The following is a 22,521-nucleotide window of genomic DNA, read 5'->3' on the forward strand; positions in this document are numbered from 1 at the left end:
TAGTACCTAGTTTCCAGGAAGAGGGTGTCACACCTGAGGGGTACAGGTTGAGGTTCAGGGGCAGTAGGAAACTGTTTCACCAGTCTTGGGGGGAGTCTGTGGAAGTTGGTAGTGTTGCACTGAAAGGTTGGGTGATGGGTAGCACGGTGAACAATTTTTAAGGGCTGTTCAATCTGATTGTCAGAGAGCACATGTTCAGTTATTGTTTTCCAGGGCTACGCCAACACGTGTTGGAGTGTGGGTTCTCTGATCCCAGGGAGCTTGCACGGGTGAGTGCCAGAGGGTCTGAGGAGGCATTGGGGAGTGACCCTAAGAGGAGTGGCTCAGGTATTTCCCAGCCCAGAGTGGTGGGAAAGGTTCGTAGTAGCCCAGATAGGTCCTGGTGTAGTGGAAGAGGTGTAGGGACTCACGTCCTGTCTCCGCGGAGGAGTGAGAATGGGATGCATCGCAAGGTGCATGAAACCCAGTCTCAGGGCCTGGAGGGTTCCCTAAGGGAACACCAGGTGGGGAGCCTCGGCTGTACTGGTAGGCCATCCATTGAGGGGGATCTCCTATTGTCAGCAGAACTTGGAACGTCTGTAAGCAGAGCACCATCAGTTCTGGTGTCTGGCGGTGCCACTCCTAAGTGAAGAGTACAGAAGTCCAGATGGAGGGGTGAGAGAGGGAGAGAGTCCCTAGTGGAAGAACCAGTGGGTCAGGGGCCAGCCATAAGGGTTGAGCCTCCTAGGAGTGACAATGGTAACACCACTTCTGTTTTTGGGGATCTTCGCGCACTGTCAGATGGACAGGGGTTGGGAGATCAGCACCAGGCAGACTGTCACGCAACACAGGGGGGCATGCGTGCTCTCCAGGAAGTCCTGGTGTGCCAGGTGGGTGCTCAGCCGCAGGGTTTAGTCCCTGGGTTGGTGGGCCAGGTTCAGGTTCTGCCTGACCATTTTGTCTTCTGGGGGTGCCCCTCCAGGTGGGAGGAAGCAGAACTCTGGAAGAGGGTGCAGAGGGAGGGAGTCCTCGCCTCTGACCCCGGTTCAACCTGAGGGTTTAGCTCCTAGGTTGGAAGACCAGTTGCAGGAGAGAGGTCCTGAACTGGTGGGAGAGTTGTGTTCTGAGGGAGCCTCTTGTAGGAGGAGAGTGCGGGACCCCAGAAGGAGAGGTAAGGGAAGGAGAGCCTCGCCCGTGACCTCTGGTCAGCCTGAGGGTGCGGACCCTAGGTTGGAGGATCAGTGGCAGTTTAGAACTGCACTGATGAGAGGAAGAGTGGAGAATGGATACTAAAAATATCTCATCAAAACCAATCCATCTACCCCCTATATCTACATGCTGCCCAAGATCCATAAGCATGCCACAAAACCTCCGTTCAGACCTATTGTTTCTACTATCAATTCACTCCATGAACCCATTGGAAAATATTTGGACAAACATCTACAGGCTTCAGTACAATCTATGACTACCTACATAAAGGATACTACTGATTTTCTTAACATTTTGGAATCCATCCGTGGATCGATAACTACAGATACCATCTTATGTACAATCGACGTGAAATCACTTTACACCTCCATTCCGCATGACAAAGGGATTGAAGCTATTGAGTCTTTCTTGATCAACACAGACAAACCCAATGATCTCAAAGTGTTCCTTATGGAACTGATGCACTTCACTCTTTATCACAGCTACTTCGAATGGTCTAACACTTTCTACATCCAATGCTCAGGCACATCCATGGGAAATTGCGCTGCCCCATCATACGCGAATCTCTACATGCACAGATTTGAATTGGATAACATCTTAACCAACAACGACTGGACTGAACACCTGATCCTCTATAAAAGGTACATAGATGACATTTTTCTTTTGTGGAATGGTCCAATTCAACAACTTGAATTTCTCATTACCATGCTCAATACCATCGACCAACGCATTGAATTTACTCATCTTACCAATACAGAATCTATAACTTTCCTGGACACTCGCGTTACCATCCAACAAGGCAATCTTACCACTCAAGTGTACACAAAACCAACAGATCGTAATAACCTTCTTCATTTTCATAGTTTCCACCAGCCATCACTCAAAAATCACCTACCATATTCACAACTTCTCCGACTAAAAAGGATTTCCAGTACCAATGAACTGTATGAGTCCAGTAGAAACATGTGCATTTCTAAATTCAAACAACGTAAATATCCGAGTGACATTCTGGAAAAAGCAGTACTGAAGACAGACAGACTCTCACGACAAACACTCCTCCAACCTAAACGACCGATGTCCACACCACAGAGAATGACATTTGTGTCCAAATACTCCACTGAGAGCTTTACCATCAAGAAAACCATACTGAGATACTGGCCCATGTTAAGCACTGAGGCGGACTTCAACAACATTTTTGAGATACCTCCTAGATTTGCGTATCAGAGATCACGCAATCTCAAACAAATTCTCTCTAAAACCCGAGATTCTACTACAAGCCTATATAAAGGTACTCAACCTTGTCTCAATTGTGGAAACTGCAATTGCATCATTAAGGGAACCACAATCCAACATCCACTACATGGTTACCCCATCAAGCTCAGAGTTACTGCTACCTGCAACAGCCAAAATGTCATTTACTTACTGAAATGCCCATGTGGCCTTGCGTACGTGGGAAAAACTGAAAGAAAAATCCGCATACGAATAAACGAACACAAAAGCAACATAAGAACCCAACAGGCCAAATCACCTATTGCGACTCACTTCCACGAACATCAACATAACATATGTCAACTCCGTTTCCTGATCCTTGAACAGGTTCCTATATTGAAAGGACGAGACAATAACAGATTCCTATTACAGAGAGAAATCTATTGGATCCACAAATTGAATTCTACCCAGCCTAAGGGTCTTAATGAACGTTACGATTTAGGCTGCTACTTGTAATTCGACCTCCTACATCGATGAGCTGATGACTGTATATAATCTGTACCTCTGGATTTCACTGTCAACTTATTTACAATTTACAACTTTCTGAAGCAACAAGGCCTCCCTTTATCTTAATCTATTTCATGTTTTTCTTTGCCCTACTTTACTTATTACGTTTTCTCCATGAGACATTTTGTGATTACAGTTTGCTTCTATGATTTTCACATTTTCTCAGCCCTCTCATGTGCTCAGGACTCCTCTCACTCGCACAGGTGATTTACTTTTCTCCGTTCGTTTCACGAACTACAAATCTGTCTTCTATATCTACCGTTGTAGTTCACGTACACGTGCAATTTACTCTCTTTTAAATGGTTACGTTCCCCGATCACATGATTACGATTCACTAACCTCACCACTGCCGCAGCACCCGTGAGCGCCGTCTTGCTAAGTGATGGGACTTTGATTCTACGATTCGAACGTAAGTGCACGCCGTACTAACCACTCGGGCTGAGACCGCTTGATGAGAGTTTCTCACCGACCCACTTTGTACCCTAGTGACCCACGGTCTTTAATTTTATGGAGATTGACTCTATGCCCTTCGTAACTTGCACCCATTGAGCATCACAACCCTCGGACATAGCATGTTTGTTCGTCATTAAGAAACTCCTTAATTTCACCACGCGTTTAATAGTTTGCAGCACCACTTGAACTCATTTCACTAACGTCAGTACACCCGATGGTTTCTAACACAACGGAAACCCGCTGCTACTTGAATATGTCCGTTTGTACCACCCGTTTTTTTCACTCTCGATTCACACAACTTTATTGTTCACCGTACCTCGTTATACAATTCTTGTTTTAATCTGTCATGCTCATTCAAACCTATGTATAATGTGATAAATGAGTGCTGCTCCCTTGTCTCCTCCACAGTGCCGCCCCTGATGAAGGGCTTGAACGGCCCGAAATGCATTGGGCAATTGATTAATGGAGAAAGTCGAGATTGATAGAATGATGATAATTCTACATCTTTGGAAGATTGCTATAAATAAAGTTAATTGACTCTGAATCACCGTTTCAGTGTTTGGAACTAAACCTTTGGATAAGGAGAACTTCGATTCTCTCCCTGAGTGCAACGAGTGACACCCTCCCTTTCCAGGAGTGTGCTTACTCTATTTTATGCTAAGTGTGCCTTTACCAGCAGTTACTGGTTGTTTTATCTTTTACTACTGATTCTAATGGTTCTGACAGCAGTCCGATTAGCCCTGTCATGTATATAATCCCCTGTAAAATATTGCCTAGTGCCAGTTGGCACAGTGTATCTTTGTGATTATTATCTATTGTGTTTATGAGTGATACAAACGCTATTTTTTTATATAACCTTGTGTGGAGTTTCTTTTGTGGTGTGCCAAGCGTGTCGCTGCTGTGTGTGTGTGTTGCGCAAACGCTTTACTCATTGCCTCTGGGATATGTCTGACTGCTCTGCCAAGCTACCAAGGGGGTGAGCAGGGGTTATCTTCAGCGTGTAATTCCCTTGCCCTGACTAGAGTGGTGGTTTCTGCCTGGCTTAGGCGCTTGCCCTAGCCAACCAGAAATCCCATTTCTAACACCCATTTGTAAATATTTTTTCTGACACCCTATGCCGTGGCCTAGTTTGACTCACACCCATGTTTCTGAATATAATGCAGTTATGGCTTTTAGTAGAGTTTGCAGAATATCCCTATCAGCAAGTTTCTTCTAAAGAATTTGTTGATCCACTCCATTGAAGACCACGGAATAATCTACAAAAGTGGCAGAAATTGGTGGATGGGCACTCCCAGCATGGCTCACACGATTGCAGAATCTCAGAGGTCCAAGGGAACCAGTAAGGGTCACCTCTCCTCTGGCGGCCTACAATTGGTGCCCAAGACACTGGATCAATACCTCAAGCACACATACTAGGCTAGCATTTATTACAGGTTTCCACACAGCGATATCTTCCAATTGAAATTTTAGGACTTTTAAAAAAACAATAATCGTCAATTATTTACACACCTACACTCATATGATTGGGGGCCAGATGTAGCTGTCATAGCAACACGTCATTTCATTGGACGGATGGATTCATGGGTGTGTGTGGCACAGCTTGCACGCGGCAGATCTGAAAGAACTGCACAACATGTGCAAATCCCCTGGTTACAAAGGTGACCGAGGGCTGCTGGTCAGTGCATGTTTATGCAGTTGGCTTGTGGGTTAATGTGCCATGAGCCCTCTAGTCACACTACCCATGTGCTGCTATCTGTTGGCTGCTGTCCCTGAAACCATGGAGGAACTGGCTGGATGTTGCACCCTACACTCGATCAAGTCCCAAATGCTAGCTTTAGCCCTCGTCAAGAGCATAGGGGCCTCGCTGGATCAGCCACTTAGTCAAGGTAGGGTGAGCGTCTAAGCTCTGAAATCTCAGAATATGTTATATTATGTGTATTTGTGAAGTCCACTATCACTCCCAAAGGTATCCTGGTGTGTGTTTTCCTAGCTCTGCCTGTGGCAGGTTGGTTAGTTAAAAAGCCAGGCCCTTAGCTTTTTGCAGAGTTCAAGAAGAGAGGAGGAGGTTCTGATGTGGAGTAGGAGGCCGTTCTACCTTTTAAGAGCGATGAGCGCCTGCACTGCTGGTCTGGTTCTGGGTATGTGGGAGATGTGTACAAGTAGGAGTCCTGTGGAGCAAAGGTGTCTGGTTGGATGGTGGAAGGAGATGCGACATTTCAGGTAGGCGGGGCCTAAGTTGTGAGGTGCCTTGAATCCGTTTTAAATGAGAGTGATTGTGTAGCGACACCAGTGAGGCTCCCTGAGGTGTGGTATGACGTGAGTTCGTTCTATGAGGGAGGTTGAGGATGAGACTAGCTGCCAAGTTCTTTGACGATCCGTGGTCTTCTGGTGAGTTGCTTGGTGATTCTGGCATATTGGGTGTTACCGTTGTCCAGCTTGCTGGTAAATGGATCCTGAGAGACAGTTTTTCTGGTGTTGCTTGGGAGCCGTTTGATGATCCTCCTAGGCAGCTTGAGGGTGTGGAAGAAGGATGGAGCAGTCGAGATGACTTGCGCGGTCGTGTTCGGTTCGCTGTTGATTATTTCAAGGTTCCTGGCTTGGGTTCTGAATGTGGGTCCGAGTCTGGCCGGCCACCGGTTAGAGTGCCATGATGAGGCGTTCTTGCTGAAGATCGCTACTGCTCTCTTGTCGGTGTTGAGATTGAGGCAGCTGGCTTTCATCCAGTTAGCGACCTCGGTCATCCAGCTGATAAACTTGTTTCTGGAGTCGATGGTCTTGTCCAAGAGGGAAAGCATGCGTTGTATGTTGTCAGTGTAGGAGGGGATGTTGATGTGTGCACTGATGATGTTGAAGATAGGGATCATGAATACGTTCAAGAGGGTGGGGCTGAGCGATGAACCGAGAAGCACTCGATAGATGAGTGTACGGTCTTTCAAGGAGTATGGTGCCTGGCTGACCGCTTGTATTCTATCCAATAAGAAGGAGCAGATCCCAAGGAGAGCAGGTCATTGAATGCCAATCTCGTACTGGCGCCTGATGAGGATGGGGTGTGAAGGACACTGAAGTATGACAGCAAAACTATACCGGATTAAGGTATTACTAACGCACCTGGAGCCTATATAGAGTCATTAGCAAGATGCAATGAATCACAAGCCTGCGAGCAAACATTTTGTAGGGGCAACGGGGAACAAATGAACTCGCTATTACCTACAGCAAAAAAACACAGTATCAAATTAGTATTTTACCTTCACCCATTCCTAGAGAGAACATGAGCCTCCATCGTTCCTTGAGGTCTCTAAAATAGTGGTGTGTATTACCCTCTATTCTATGAATTGGTTTCCAGAGGTCTGGAGGACTTTACATTACTGCCAGTGCTGCCTCAGTGTGGCTCACTCATTATTCTCCCCACTTATGAAGCATCAGACGATAGGCTAATATGGGTTTTTAGCAGTTTGTTTAGTAATGTTGTGGGCCCTGATATTATAGTAAGATTGTTTCCTAATAGAAGCAACTTTTCAAACACTTTAGTATTGTAGATGATAGTGAGCCATTCTTCGTCTCTTTGGCCCAACTGAGTGCTTTTCCAGTGACTTGGGATTCATTAAACCCTGAAGATGATCCTGCAATTATTTCTTGGGTTGAAACGTTGACCAGTGCATTTAGACTAAGGAGACATTGTATATATACATTGTGATAGGCATATTTTGCTCATTATGTTTTCCAGTGGGTCATCTGCATGTTTTATATGCATGCATCTCTTCTGTTTCACTTTTGTGTGATCAGGTCTAGCACATGTGTGCTTTTGACATATGTTAAAATATCCTGGATTAAAAGGCTTCCACTTCAATGAGTAATTTCCTCGAACTGTTTCAATTTGTGTTTGAAACATTAATTGTGTTTAGACAATATCAGGCTTGCAAATATGAGAACAAAGTGACATTACTCATAAGTCAACCATTGAACCATTACCATCTTGAGGATGACCTCCACAAGAGGTTGTCACGAGAGGGGTGGAAATGTGTCGGTGAGCGCCAAGGAGAGCTCTGAGAAGGAAGAGTGAAAGCCATGAAGGAAGAAGAGGACTCTTCCCACTTCCCACCGAAAGGCATGTCCCAAGATCTTCCTTAGGAAGACACTAAATAAAAGTAGCAAAAATACTGATCAATGTGGACTCTAAATTTGTTTACAAGTATGTTCAAAGGGTCCTGTAATGACATAAAGTGAAATATTAAAATTTGAAACACTCTATAAGTGAAAGCTTCACAAGGGCTATTTGAATACAAAGGTGATGGGGTGTGAGTCATGGGACAAATACATTGAAAACCTTCTTAAGCTAATGTGAATTATGACAGTAAAAAATCCATGTAGAATCACAATTGGATGCAGATCATTGCAGATGGGATCCTGTTACAGCCATGAATCCAACTTATAAACAGACATCAGAAAATGGATGCACCATTTTTATTGTTTGCCGTGAATAAGGTGGCGCTGGACACCTGAGTTTCAACTTATAGTCCGAATGCTGCACTTGCATTTTGATCTATTACCGGTTGGAGATTTGCCACATTGTATATTTACTTCTGTCTTTCTTCATCTGTTCCCCTCCAGGTGACTCCTTACTGAAACATAGCGGCATGAGATTCACCACCAAAGACCTAGACAACGACCACTCGGAGAACAACTGCGCATCCTTCTACCATGGGGCTTGGTGGTACCGCAACTGTCACACCTCTAACCTGAACGGACAATATCTCAAGGGGCACCACACCTCCTACGCCGATGGCATTGAGTGGTCCTCCTGGACCGGCTGGCAGTACTCACTTAAGTTTACGGAAATGAAGATAAGGCCTGTCAAGGAAGAGAAGTAACAGCCTCTCTTCAGAGTGTATCATCGCTTCTCAGTGTCTTGCCAACAGTGTTGCTCATTGTACGACTCTGCTCCTGACTGTGGAGGCGTTTAAAAGTCAAGGAGCGTAGGGGGGCCCATTTCTTCCAGTGCCTGTAGACAGCAAGATTCACCTTGGTTGGATTAGGGGAAGACAGAGGTCCCATAAAACTCCACAGAGTGGATTGTACTCTTGCATTGCCAGAATGGAACCTGCACGAACAGCACGGCACTAGAATGAGATGGGTCCGAGTCCATCTTGAGCATAACAAGGAAGAAACCACTTTGACAATCATTAGAGAATATAGGCAAAGGGTCCAATTTCACAAGACTTACCCATGAGGCAGGAGAAGAGAAAACCTTCCAAAGAGCCTATCAAATGACCTCCATTTGTCATGAAAAGATTGCTCAAGCAGTTCTCTTTGGTGATGTCCCTAACCGGAGGCAGACCTGTTTTGATATCAGAGATCAAAGAAAACCCACAAATGACAATCTTTCTCATCCCTTGTAAATTCAAGACAAGACATTCTGAAAGGCCTAAATACATCTATAAATATTTCAGACAAAATCCTTATTTACCAATATCCTCTTGGGAGAAGCTCATCGTAAATTCTCCTGAAAGAAGACCTCCCCTCTCAGAGTCGCCCAATCTTAGGTTATCCCTAGATGTCAGTCCTCTTCTTTCACTGGGCTATCCCAGAGTCAAGTACATCAACTCGATAGAGATATATTTATTTTCTCTTGATTTTCTTATCCTGAAGACACCCAAGTTCTCAAATCCATCTGGTGATGGGCGCTTTATGAAGTTATCAAGATACCAGCTCTTGCCTAGGACTGCACACCATAAGAACTCCAAAGACAGTCCCTCTTGCAATTTCCTTATCTCAACACCATCTTTGATGGTGACTCCCTCCAGTGATTAACTCATGTAGACGTCTGAGATATCAACTCTCTTCTGTGATTGAATCAACCTAAAGTCCATCATGTCACCTTCATTCAGTAATGGACCTATCCTGATACTCTCACAAATGTCAGCTTTCTTCTGTGATTGGTTCATCTTGAATCCACCTGGGATGAGAATCAAATGTGACAGCCCAGTGTGTCATTGATCCATCTAAGCTGCAAACTCCCTTGTGTAAGAGATTCTTGTTAAGACTTTCAAAGAACTCCTGTGGGTGCAACCATCCTGAAACACCCAGAGAAGCCCATTTTTCGGCCCAGATTTAAAGTTGGCTGTTCTAAACCCTCCAGAGTCTAGGCATCTGTGGTGTGGCAGAGCAGCCTTTAACTCAGGCAACTTTGGCTCTGCTTCTCTCTATGATACATGGAAGCATCAAGAGTGAAAGAGCCACAAAGACTTCTCCTCTTCCTGTGAACTGTTTTACGAGGTTGGTTCAAAGTTCATTTTGGACACCAATACACTGGACCTCCTTGGTCAGCTAAGAGGCTAGTCACTTCTCAGTGGCCTGGGCTCATCTCCTTGCAGACCATGCTGAAGGGTAGAACTGAGAGAAGTCCCAGCAGGCTGGTGCTTCTGCTAGGATGGTACAACAGGAGCAAAGTATGCTATGTGTCAGAATCTCCTCTGATGGATGGGTGCTACTGGAGCACTTAGTGACATGTCAGACAACAGAAGTGACATGAGACAAGAGAAGAGAGATGCGAGACAATGGACATGACATGCAATCAAGCTTGCACACTGGGGCATAGTCCCACGGTGCAGGCAGTGCTAGGATTTGATTTGCACAAGGTGAGGTAAAGACCAAGCTCTGAACGACACCTAGTGATAGTTGCAAATTACTACAAAAGGCCAGAAAATTGCCTTCATTTTGGCTGTTCGGGCTGGAGTATTCCTATTGGAGCAGGGTCAAGACTGATTTACATATGGCTGGATTCAAACTGAGGTGTCATGGTGGGCATAAAACGATGGACCGAAACGTGGCCCAAGTGATTGCCAGTGGCTGAGATTAATTCAAGCATTCTATTGATCCCCTTTTTGTTTCATTTTGATGTACTCAGCTCACTGTGGCTGACAAAATGCCAAATCCCTTTTGTTGGATTTGAACTTGTGTACAAACAACAGATCCCCATAATAGTAAATCTATGCCATAGCTCCCAGTAGTAAGGAAGTATCACCCGTCTCCCACCACAGCCCCCACCTGCCCTCCGCTTCCAATGACTACTGCAGGGTAGCACCCCAGAATCAAGTCACAAGCTAACAGTGGGTTTGGAAAGCGCATTTTTTTGGGGGGAACCCACATTTTTAGCTTCAGACATTACAAGCAAATGCTCAGAATAATTACATATACACAAAGCACAACATCACTCAAACTGTGGCTTTATCATTCATGGACACTCAACTGTGATCAATAATTGCAGTTATATTTTGTTGTGTTTGTGCTCAGTGGTGTGATACAAATGACATGCTTTCAGAGTAAGGACCCTCGGGGAATGACATAAGAAACGACCTCAACAACAGGTCCAGTCCATAAATAGAACACAGAGCCCATTAAACTGCAGGTAAAAGATGCCACATTGCCTCGTATAGCCTTTTATTTCTGTTTCTTACCTCAGAATCAAGGTAGAACCTTCAGACAGGCTCCTATTCTCTTAGAAATGAAGACACACTACTCCCTAGCCAATACCACAGAACAGATTGCACTAGCCCTCCACTAAAGCACAGCTGTGTCTCACTATACACGACCGCACTAGGCCATGCCTTACTAACAAGGCCCCTTCGTCATCAGCCCCTTACTCCATTCCACCAAGCCATTCCCTCTCTTTACAAAACCTCCATCTGCAGCCCCACCACTCCCCGTAATTAGTTTAACGGGTCCTACATCCACTCCATCAGGTTCTTCTTCCCTCCACTAAGCTCTGCTTTGCCTCCTCTCCACCAACCCCTTCCTTCTGCTCACCGGGTCCTACTTCCTCTCCACCTGACCCTGCCTACTCGCTGCCATGTCCTGCCTCCTCTCCACCTGACCCTGTCTTCCCTCCCCCATGTCCTGTCCTCTCTCGACCAGGTCCGACCTTTTCTCTAACATGTCCTGCCAGTTCTCCAACAGGTCCTAACTTCTCTCCACCAGGACCCACCTCCTCTTCACCAGGTGGTGCCATCTCTCCATCAAGCCCCGCCTCCTCTCCACCAGGTCCTGCCTCTGCTCTACCAGGTCCTTCGTCTTCTTTCCCAGGCCCTGCCTTATCTCCACCAGTACTACCACCTCTTCACCAGACCTTGCCTCCTCTCCCCCAGGCTCTGCCTTCTCTCCACCGGTCCTACCTCCTCCCTAGCGGTCCTACCTACTCTCCATCAGCCACTGCGTTCTGTCCACAAGGCCCTGCCTCCTCTTTCAAGGTCCTGCCTTCTGTCCACCAGCTCCCCCTCCCATTGAAGGCCCTGCCTCTTTTCCACTAGCCACTGCATTAAGTATTCCTTCTCACCTTCAGGCCGTGCCTTCCTTCTGCCGGGTCTCAACTCTGCCATGCTGACTTCTGTTTACCAGATACTCATTCTCCACCACTTCTACAGTGGCCCTTCCTCTCCACAACCACTCTCCCTACCACACTCAGTTCCACCACCTCTTCCCCGGCTTTATCCTGTTGCCCGATGGGGGGTGGGCCTTGCTGTAAGGTTCACTTGTTCTCATGCGTAAGTCAGTATAATGCAAGATGCTGGGCAGGAGGTCTCTCAGTGACCACGATACTACTGCACACAGCATATGCCCGTTGAGGAAAGGGGGAGACTTTGAACACCGTCTGAGAGAGAGACAGTGCAGTAAGACACAGCTGCAAGCAAGTTAAGTAGAAATGTGCTTGTGCAGAAGAAGAAGCAATTGGTATGGGAGATGCATTACCATGCAAATTAAAACTTTCTTTATATACATCCATAATTACTTTGAAAATGTGGCAGACTGATGGGGAAGGAAAGGGAGCAAGACCCTGCTGACATACTTTTGACTGGTGAGCTGCATTACATTGGGGCCAGGGTAAAAGGGTTGCACAATCCTAGCCAGCCATAAAAAAATCAAAATGAAGGCCATTATATGAGTGTTAAAAGAGGCAGGTTTGACAGTATTTTTAACTTAAAAAATGAAAATGTCTTCCATAAAGTTAAACAAGTCAATAAATATCATTGGAGTTGAGCATTAAGTAGCAACAGAAAAAACACAGAAAATAATCCAATTAGTGAAACATACTACATGCCCGTGAACTTGAGAATAGATTCAGGAAGTCAAAACTACTCTTGCTAGGTCTGCTTAAAGGCACTGAAGACGCAGATGAAGAGAACACTTCAAAGGACCGAGGCAGCGGTCCTTTTCTGACTACATCATATGTTGGTCAGTGTACTAGTAATTAATTTCCCTAAGACCCTCCAAGGCTACCGACTACACCAAACCTACAGCTAAACCTCTAAACTACAGCTATGAAGATCACAATATGAAAAAGGATTGTGCTGCAGGGGCTCACATATGATGTACAAAAGGTCTACCTGTACCCAAACCATTTTTTGTTTATCCGAAAGTCAGGAAATACCTTCAGGAAGTGAAACAAAAACCAAGACTGGGAGGCTTGCATGAAGTGTTGTGTTTACCTGCTGGACTGAAAGAGCTTACTGCTTCCACCCAAATGATACATCTGATTGAACTGAGGGACTGGTCCGTTCTCGCTTTAAATAAAGCTGTTGCCCAAATTGTTGACAAACAGGCTGCTGACTTTGCTTTCTGACAACTATGATTCTGACTAACATGCCTTGGTGCTGGGGTGGCTGTGAGAATGCAAATACACATTGGTGGGTGGAGGGCACAAGGTGACTGCTAAGCACGTTGAATCGAGTGGGCTGGAAATTTCCGTTTGAGAGCAAGGCCTGCTGACCTGTGTCCAGGATTTATCAGTTACATTTTTGCTACTGGTGTTAGGATAATGGTAAAAAGTGCTGAGAAACAAACTTTTATTTCAGAGGTGTACAAGACAAGGGTGGTGTCTCAAGGGTAGGCTGAAGCATGAACCGTTTCCTGTGAGTAAGACTGCAAGCCTTTAGACCAGGAAAGCTGGAAATCTGATTCTACTGCAGGCATCCTTGAAAAGAGATTTACTCTCACGCTTCAGATATCCAGAACTTGATAGCATGCATGTTACTTAGGAACACCAGTGTTTACAGTGCACTCCAGCAGTTACATGTATTTAGATTGTGCAAATACAAAACTGCAAATGTAGCTTGTAGCATCTGCGTGTACTCGCAGCCACCAGGCACACACAAGTCAAAAGCTCAGACCCCTAAACCCCAGCACAGGGATGGAAGCAGACACAACCTGTTGCTTGCCCTTGAAAGTGAAAAGTTGAGCTCTTGAAAGAGCCATCTCTCAGCTAGAGCCCTTCCACCCCGTGCATCCAATCCTGAAAGCCCATCGCCTTCTTCTCGTGCTTCCTAGAGTTTCAAGGTCTATCATCCTGAAAGAGCTCAGAACACATGCAGGTACCGGGAACTTGTGAGATGTGTGCCACCAGACGACATGCTCAGGAGTGCTTCCCTCTGCAGCCCCATAATAGAATCCATCACCTGACCCCTGACGAATGATCCTGTTTGTATCCCTGGTCCCTGCACCATTTGCGGACAGATGGGATCTCTAGGTCCAAGCCTCTAGCCGTGAAAGAGCTCCATTTTTAATATAAGCATCCTAGATTGAAGTACAGTGGGGCATATTTACAAGCCCCTATCCCAACAGGAACGTCACTTTTAACGAGGTTCTTGTGGCAATAGGGGCTTTGCCTTAATGACAAGGCAGCAATGAGCCACGTAATGTGGCTCATGGCCGCCTTGTAAATGAGGCCCCTTTCCACTCTTTACTTAGCATGAAAGAGGCGGGCAATGGGTGCGGTGGTGTGCGTCCGCCGCAGCACCCATTGATTTTCACACTGCCCCTTATTTACAAGGGTGCCGTAAATAGGAGGCCGCACCAAAATTAAGACCAGGGAAAACCTGGTCTTAACATGGTGAAAAGAGGAGAAATGCTTTATTTCTCCTCGTTTTTGCTGTTTCTATGTGTGCTGCATTGTGCAGCACACATAGAAACAGCAAAACGCCATGAATGATTGTGATAAACAACCATTACACAAATAACGATTTGCAACTTCTATGTGTGCTGCAAATAGCCATTTGTGATTGTTTATGTACAGGAGGGACACCTTCCTGCACATAATAAATCATGACCTCTGTTGGAAACCGGGCAACCGGGTTAGCAGTCACCAGGTTCCCAGCAGTGGTAGCTTGGCTCGAGCGGTTGGGGGTCAGGCACCGTGTTAAGCGTACGTCACACCCTCACAATAACCATGCGTTCATCCGTTCCAAAAACGACACTACACCATAAAAATTATGCAAGTCAAGTTGAAAATATATATGTCTTTATCTTATTTTCTCTTCGTTGCAGGTTTCATAACATAAATACAATACAATAGGATTTTCCTTTAAAAAGAGCAGGTCAAACAAACAATGCTACTTTGGAATTTCAATAAATAGATTCAGGTCCTCATTAACCAAAGAATAAATAGATGTGCAATAAATACAGACGGCAAATATATACAGTCAGACAATAAATACAGTGCAGGAATAAATTAGTGGAAGACAATAAATAAAGCACCCTCAATAAATAAGGAAAAGCAATCAATGACAGTATAGATCAGATCACTTTCATGAGGTAATTTGGTCTTACGTTGCCCATACACAGCTTGTGGTCATTTGGATGGCATGGGGGGTGTCCCACCTAGATTGGTCAAGGCTGGGGCCTAAGCTGAGGCAGAACCAGGGTAACCTAAAGATATGGCCCTCCAAACTACACAGCCCCTCACAGATGTCACTGCACCAGTCTCAGTTCACCCCTGGCACTCCCAGGCTGGTTCTAACACCCCTCTAGCCCCTAGAATGGTCTTTTAGGGCTCCACGGTGCCTCTACCACTTACTGCCCTTTTCACGATGATCGGCTCCGCTCGGCGCCGCGTCGATGTCGTGAGGCGGCTCCGGCTCGATGTCGCTGGGCGGCCTCGACTCGATGTCGCTGGGCGATCCCGACTCGATGTCGCTGGGCGGCCTCGTCTCGACGTCGCTGGCCGGTCTCGACTCGATGTCGCTGGGCGATCTCGACTCGATGTCGCCTTCCGGCGTCGCAGGGACACGGCCTCCCCGCTTCCGGGTGTCTCCGGAGTGCGATCTCCACTCCCGACCTCCGGCGCGCTTCACCTCAGTTTCCGGCGACTCCGGTGGGCGGACTTCACTCCCCCGTCGACGCCTCACCTCGACCTCGGGTGAATCTCCACTCGACCTCCGGCGCCTCTCCACGACCTCCGTCGGCGCCCTCACCTCGACCTCGGGTGAATCTCCACTCGACCTCCGGCGCCTCTCCACGACCTCCGTCGGCGCCCTCACCTCGACCTCGGGTGAATCTCCACTCGACCTCCGGCGCCTCTCCATGACCTCCGTCGGCGCCCTCACCTCGACCTCGGGTGAATCTCCACTCAACCTCCGGCGCCTCTCCACGACCTCCGTCGGCGCCCTCACTCGACCTCTGGCGGCTCCGGGTACGACGTCTGCTTTCTGTCAGCGCCGCTTCTCTACCTCAGGCCCCAGGTCTCCAGGCTTCTCGACGTCAGGACTCCAGGAGGACACCACTGAACAGGTCAGGAACTTGCTGTTCTTCCGCTTTAAGGCCTGTTTCAAATGTTCAGTTCCTTAAGATGGTTCTTCTGGTCTTGGTCCCACACAGGGCTTTAGGCTGGGCTTGGTCAGTAGGGACTAGCATCAAGGGTGGAATTCTGGACCCCACTCCAAGCACTGGTTTCCACCCCTGCTGCCTTACTCCGACCTCCTTCTATATCTGTCCTCTCTCTTCTCCAGTCAGTTGCCAACTGCCACTCTGAGATGGCCTCCCAACATTCTAAACTACCTCCCACTGTCACAGGGTTCTAGAATGTTACAGAAGGTTCTAGAAACCTCCAGTGGGTTCTGGTGATGTGACAGGTGACAATGGGTGGCCACCATTTTGTGTCTCAGGCCCTCAGACAGAAGTTCCAGGGGTAGGGAAAATGGCTCCCTGACCCTGCATCAACACTAAAAAGTCTGGTGGTTCCCAAAAAGGAAAAATTATAACAGGGTTTGAGGCAGAAGTGGGACAAAATAAATAATGATGAGGAGGAACCACCCAAAGGGCTGACAGGTCTAACACGCGTCCCCCCCAGCTGAAAGTGGGGAGAGCTACCCAACCCCTTGGGAGTTCTCTTCACTAAGGCGGAAGTACCTTGAGAGACCGTCTGCATTGGCGTGGTCCACTCCAGGCCGATGTTCCACCTGAAAGTCCATTCCCTGTAGGGAGATAGACCACCTTAGCAACTTGGGATTCTCCCCCTTCATCTGCATCAGCCACCGAAGGGGTCTGTGGTCGGTCTGAACTAGGAAGTGCGAGCCAAACAGGTATGGCCACAGCTTCTTCAGAGCCCATACCACTGCAAAGGCTTCACGCTCTATTGCACTCCACTTCTGTTCCCTGGGAAGTAGTCTCCGGGATAGGAAGACCACGGGTTGATCCAGACCCTCTTCATTGAGTTGCGATAACACTGCCCCAATGCCATGTTCCGATGCATCCGTCTGGACAATGAACTCCTTGGAAAAGTCTGGGGCCCTTAAGACCGGGGCTTCGCACATGGTTTGCTTCAGTCTCACAAAGGCCTGCTGACAAGCCTCCGTCCAGACTACCCGTCGAGGTTGCTTCTTGGACGTAAGCTCCGTGAGGGGGGCCACAATGGTCCCATACCCCTTCACGAAGTGGCGGTAATATCCGGTGAGGCCCAGAAAAGCTCGGACCTCGGTCTGAGTCTTGGGGGGGTTCCCAGGCCATGATGGCCTCGATTTTCACCTGGAGGGGTTGCACCGCTCCCCTACCCACCAAGTGTCCAAGGTACACTACCGACCCCTGCCCGATCTGGCATTTACTGGCCTTAATCGTTAACCCAGCTTGCTTCAGGGCCTGGAGAACAGTTTGCAGGTGACGCAAGTGATCCTCCCAGCTGTTACTGAAGACGGCAATGTCGTCCAGATAAGCAGCAGAGAAACTCTCCATTCCAGTGAGGATCTGGTTCACCAGACGCTGAAACGTGGCAGGTGCGTTCTTGAGCCCAAAGGGCATCACGCAGAACTGGTAGTGGCCCTTGGGCGTGGAGAAGGCTGACCTTTCCTTAGCTCCATCAGTCAGAGAGATCTGCCAGTACCCGGAAGTAAGGTCAAAGGTACTTAGATATTGGGCAGCTCCCAGCCGGTCAATCAGTTCATCCGCCCTTGGAATCGGATGAGCATCAGTCTTGGTTACTGACTTCAGTCCCCTGTAGTCCACACAGAACCTCAGTTCCGGTTGGGCTCCCGGTGGTGCAGCTTTTGGTACTAATACCACCGGACTGGACCAGGGGCTGCTGGAAGGTTCAATCACTCCTAGCTCCAACATCTTAGTGACTTCACTATGAATGCTGGCCTTCACCTTGTCTGTCATCCGGTAGATCTTTGACTTCACAGGTGGGCTGTCTCCTGTGTCCACGTCATGGACGCACAGGTGAGTCCTACCCGGAACAAGGGAGAACAACGAAGAGTACTGCCCCAGGACCTGGCGGCAGTCCTCCTGCTGTTCAGGAGTTAGGGACGGTGAGAGAATCACTCCCTCCACCAACCCATCCTTCTCTTGAGACGCAAATAAGTCGGGGAGAGGCTCGCTTTCCACGTCCTCTGCTCCGTCAGTCACCATCAGCAATATGACTTCGGGCCTCTCATGGTGGGGTTTGAGGCGGTTGGCATGCAGCACCCGTAGGGGCTGGCGAGGGGTCTTCAGATCCACCAAGTAGGTAGCCTTACCCTTCTTCTCCAACACCTCAAAGGGTCCTGACCAGTGATCCTGGAGGGCGCTAAGCTCTCCTGGTTCGATCGCCCACACCTTCTGGCCAGGCTCCAATTCCACCGGGTAAGCATTGTGGTCATACCACGCCTTCATCACTGCTTGGCTGGCTTCCAAGTTGTCAGAAGCTTGCTTCCACAACTTAGCCATTTGGCTCCGGAAGGCCAGCATGTAGCTCACCACGTCCTGGGGAAGCTTTCTGGGAGTTCTTTCCCATCCGTCTCTCACCAGGCTGAGAGGTCCACGCACAGGGTGCCCATACAAAAGCTCGAAGGGGCTGAAGCCCACTCCCTTCTGTGGCACTTCCCTGTAAGAAAACAATAGACAGGGTAGGAGGACGTCCCATTTCCTCCGCAGGCTTTCAGGCAGACTTCTGATCATGCCTTTCAAGGTTTTATTGAACCTCTCCACCAGACCATTGGTCTGGGGGTGGTAAGGAGTGGTGAACCGGTAGGTCACTCCACACTCCTTCCACATGGCCCGCATGTATGCTGACATGAAGTTGGTCCCCCTGTCAGACACAACTTCCTTGGGAAAACCCACTCGGGTAAAGATTCCCATCAGGGCCCTAGCCACAACAGGTGCCGTAATGGTCCTCAGAGGTATAGCCTCTGGGTACCGTGTGGCATGATCCACCAGAACCAGGATAAACCTGTGACCAGCTGTAGTAGGCGGATCTAACGGACCCACAATGTCGATGCCCACCCTTTCAAAGGGGGTGCTAACGACAGGAAGTGGTTCCAGGGGAGCTTTCAGCTTCACCCCTGTTTTCCCACTGGCTTGACAAGACACACATGTCCGGCAGTAGGTGTCGGACGACACTTTCATTTGAGGCCAATAAAAGTGTGGGACAAGACGGGCAAAGGTCTTGTCTTGCCCCAGGTGTCCTGCCAAGGGGATCTCATGAGCCAATTCCAGGAGAAAGGCTCGATAACGTTGAGGGACAACCAAGGCTCGTGACGATCCGTGCATGGGTGCCTTGGGTTCACTGTAGAGGAGGCCATCCTCCCAGTAAATGTTGTAGTTCCCCTCAACGTTCCCTGCTGCCTGGGCTTCGGCCTGTCGCCTCAGTCCCTCAAGGGTAGGACACTCCCTCTGGCCCTTGCAGAATTCCTCCCTGGTCGGCCCTCCCTCCACGTGCCACTCGGCCGGGATGGGTAGGTTCTCCAGTTCGGTAACATCCCCCTCCGCGGACTCCTGGTCCACCACCTCCGGTGGCCTATCCGTCACACGGGGCGCGGATGCCGAGGCAGGCTCCTCCTGCCCTCGGTTCTTCCCTTGGTCGGCAGCCGGCGGTGCCTTTGTTCCAGGCTCCCGCCTAAACGAACTCCCTCTCTGGGTAGTCGCAGACCCTGTGCTGACACAGGCCCAGTCAGGTGTACCCAGCATCTCAGCATGAGTCCGGTATTCCACCTCCTTCCAAGCATTATGTTCCATGTCATTCCCCAGCAGACAATCGACTGGCACGGCAGGGCTTACGGCAACTCGAAGTAAACCTGCAACCCCTTCCCATTCAAATGGAACCTCGGCCACCGGATAGTGGCCCATTCTGCCGTCAGCCATCGCGGCAGGGTGGAGTACATTGGGAATCACCTGCTCTGGAGACACCAGTTGACTACGGACCATAGTCATACTGGCTCCTGTGTCTCTCAGAGCCTCCCCTCTTTGGCCGTTGATGGTGACCCACTGCCCATACTTTGTGGTATTTGCGGGCACCTGGATCTTAGGAACCATCTCCCTTTCTCCCAGGGACACTAAAGTGACACCCGCCCACTCCCTTCCCTTATCTAAAGGCACCTCCTCCCCGAGCACTACACTAGCTACTCCGGGGGCCTTTCCTCCGATGGGAGGGGGTGGTCTTTTCGGGCACTTCGCATCTCCCTTATAGTGTCCGACACCACCGCACTCGAAGCAATGGACAACCCTTGGCTGCTGACTCTGGCCAGGATTAGGGTTTCTGGGTGGGTTAGCCCTAGGGGTGAATCCCGTTCCCTTCGAAACTATTTTGGGGGCCTTTAGAGAACTCCGTTTTCTTTTCCCCTCCCTCTTTCTTCTGGGGGGCGCCCTGTCCGGTCTTTTGAGAGTCCCCTCCAGTCCCCCTTGTGGACACCCGGGTACTAGCCCAAATGTCCGCCTCCTCAGCAAGCTTCCGGGGATTGGTCAGCTTGCTATCCACCAGGTGTTGACGCTGGTCAGGGAAACATTTTTCAAGCAGGTGTTCCTTCAACATCAAATCAAACAACCCCTCGTAGTCCCTCACCTCGCTGCCCTGTATCCAACCCTCTAATGCCTTCTTTGCATAGTCCAGGAAATCCACCCAATTCTGTGTGCCCAGTTTGTGGCTACCCCGGAACTTCTGTCTGTACTTCTCGGGTGTTAGTCCAAACTTCCTTACGAGCGCCACTTTCATGGTGGGGTAGTGGGTCTGCTCATCCTGCTCCAGAGCCAATAATGTATCCCTGCCAGCTGGAGGCATGTATTTATACAATCCCCCTCCCCAATATTTCTCTGGAACCCCATGGGCCCTTAAAGAGACCTCATAGGCCGCTAGCCACTTGGCGATATCATCTCCCGCACTATAGCTGGCTACTATGTCTTTTGGCAGATAGGGTTTGGGTTCCCTGGTGATTTCTCTGTCTTCGCTGCCACCATTAGGAACAGTTTGTGCCCCGACCCGTAGGATCTGGAGATCTATCTCCTTGAGCCTCAACTCGTGAGCCATCCTCTGTCCCTCCTTTTCCTTCTCCAGCTTCGCCAATTCCCATGTGAGCTGTCTTTTCTCCCTCCGGTCAATTAATTCTGCTTCTGATAAGCCGCCACTAGAGACACAGCTGCCCTTCCTTGAAGGTGTTCTGGGCCCCGCTACTAGGTTCCCCACCTCTGGTTGGTACAAACCAGCCCCCTCGCGGTCAGTCTCTCCATCCCTGTCCTCCTGTTCAGCCTTACTTTCTCGTCGTGCCTCCCCCCAAGCCCTCAAGCTGGTTTGGAGCTCACCCTTCTTTGCACCTGGGGGACAATACACCCCCTCTCTCTCACAAAACTCTTTGAGTTGGGCCACAGTGTAAGTTTCCACATCCTCCAACACAAACTCCATTTTGCCCACTCAGGATAGAAGACAGTTGCTTACAGAAGCTATGCAGGGGGGTACTTTTTGTAATACCTCCTCCCACCACCAGAAGTAAATTAGAAAAAAACAAAACTCAAAATTAGGAAGTCCGCTTGGAGAAAACTCCCGGTGTAGGCCTATGGACTACCCAAAGTTATTGTCGAGTAGACACAAGCACAGCTCTATCCCACCGCTGAACACCAATTTTATGTTGGAAATCGGGCAACCGGGTTAGCAGTCACCAGGTTCCCAGCACAGTGGTAGCTTGGCTCGAGCGGTTGGGGGTCAGGCACCGTGTTAAGCGTACGTCACACCCTCACAATAACCATGCGTTCATCCGTTCCAAAAACGACACTACACCGTAAAAATTATGTAAGTCAAGTTGAAAATATATATGTCTTTATCTTATTTTCTCTTAGTTGCAGGTTTCATTACATAAATACAATACCATAGGATTTTCCTTTAAAAGAGCAGGTCAAACAAACAATGCTACTTTGGAATTTCAATAAATAGATTCAGGTCCTCATTAAGCAAAGAATAAATAGATGTGCAATAAATACAGACGGCAAATAAATACAGTCAGACAATAAATACAGTGCAGGAATAAATTAGTGGAAGACAATAAATAAAGCACCCTCAATAAATAAGGAAAAGCAATCAATGACAGTATAGATCAGATCACTTTCATGAGGTAACTTGGTCTTACTTTGCCCATACACAGCTTGTGGTCATTTGGATGGCATGGGGGGTGTCCCACCTAGATTGGTCAAGGCTGGGGCCTAAGCTGAGGCAGAACCAGGGTAACCTAAAGATCTGGCCCTCCAAACTACACAGCCCCTCACAGATGTCACTGCACCAGTCTCAGTTCACCTCTGGCACTCCCAGGCTGGTTCTAACACCCCTCTAGCCCCTAGAATGGTCTTTTAGGGCTCCACGGGGCCTCAGACGCCCCCTCTACCACTTACTGCCCTTTTCACGATGATCGGCTCCGCTCGGCGCTGCATCGATGTCGTGAGGCGGCTCCGGCTCGATGTCGCTGGGCGGCCTCGACTCGATGTCGCTGGGCGATCCCGACTCGATGTCGCTGGGCGGCCTCGTCTCGACGTCGCTGGACGGTCTCGACTCGATGTCGCTGGGCGATCTCGACTCGATGTCGCCTTCCGGCGTCGCAGGGACACGGCCTCCCC

The 22,521-nt window shown here is 48.7% G+C and overlaps 1 protein-coding gene across 1 annotated transcript in view; it reads left to right on the forward strand.

Moving 5' to 3' along the window:
- The window catches only part of FIBCD1 (fibrinogen C domain containing 1), an 820,840-nt gene extending 807,834 nt beyond the window's left edge, over positions 1-13,006 (forward strand). Inside the window, exon 8 of the mRNA XM_085613959.1 lies at positions 8,026-13,006. Coding sequence (XP_085470085.1) covers positions 8,026-8,285 — 260 coding nt within the window. The 3' untranslated portion in view covers positions 8,286-13,006. The remainder of the gene's footprint in view (positions 1-8,025) is intronic.
- The last annotated feature ends 9,515 nt before the right edge of the window (positions 13,007-22,521 follow it).

The sequence above is a fragment of the Triturus cristatus genome, chromosome 1_2, assembly GCF_964204655.1.
Source record: "Triturus cristatus chromosome 1_2, aTriCri1.1, whole genome shotgun sequence".
Lineage (NCBI taxonomy): Eukaryota > Metazoa > Chordata > Amphibia > Caudata > Salamandridae > Triturus > Triturus cristatus.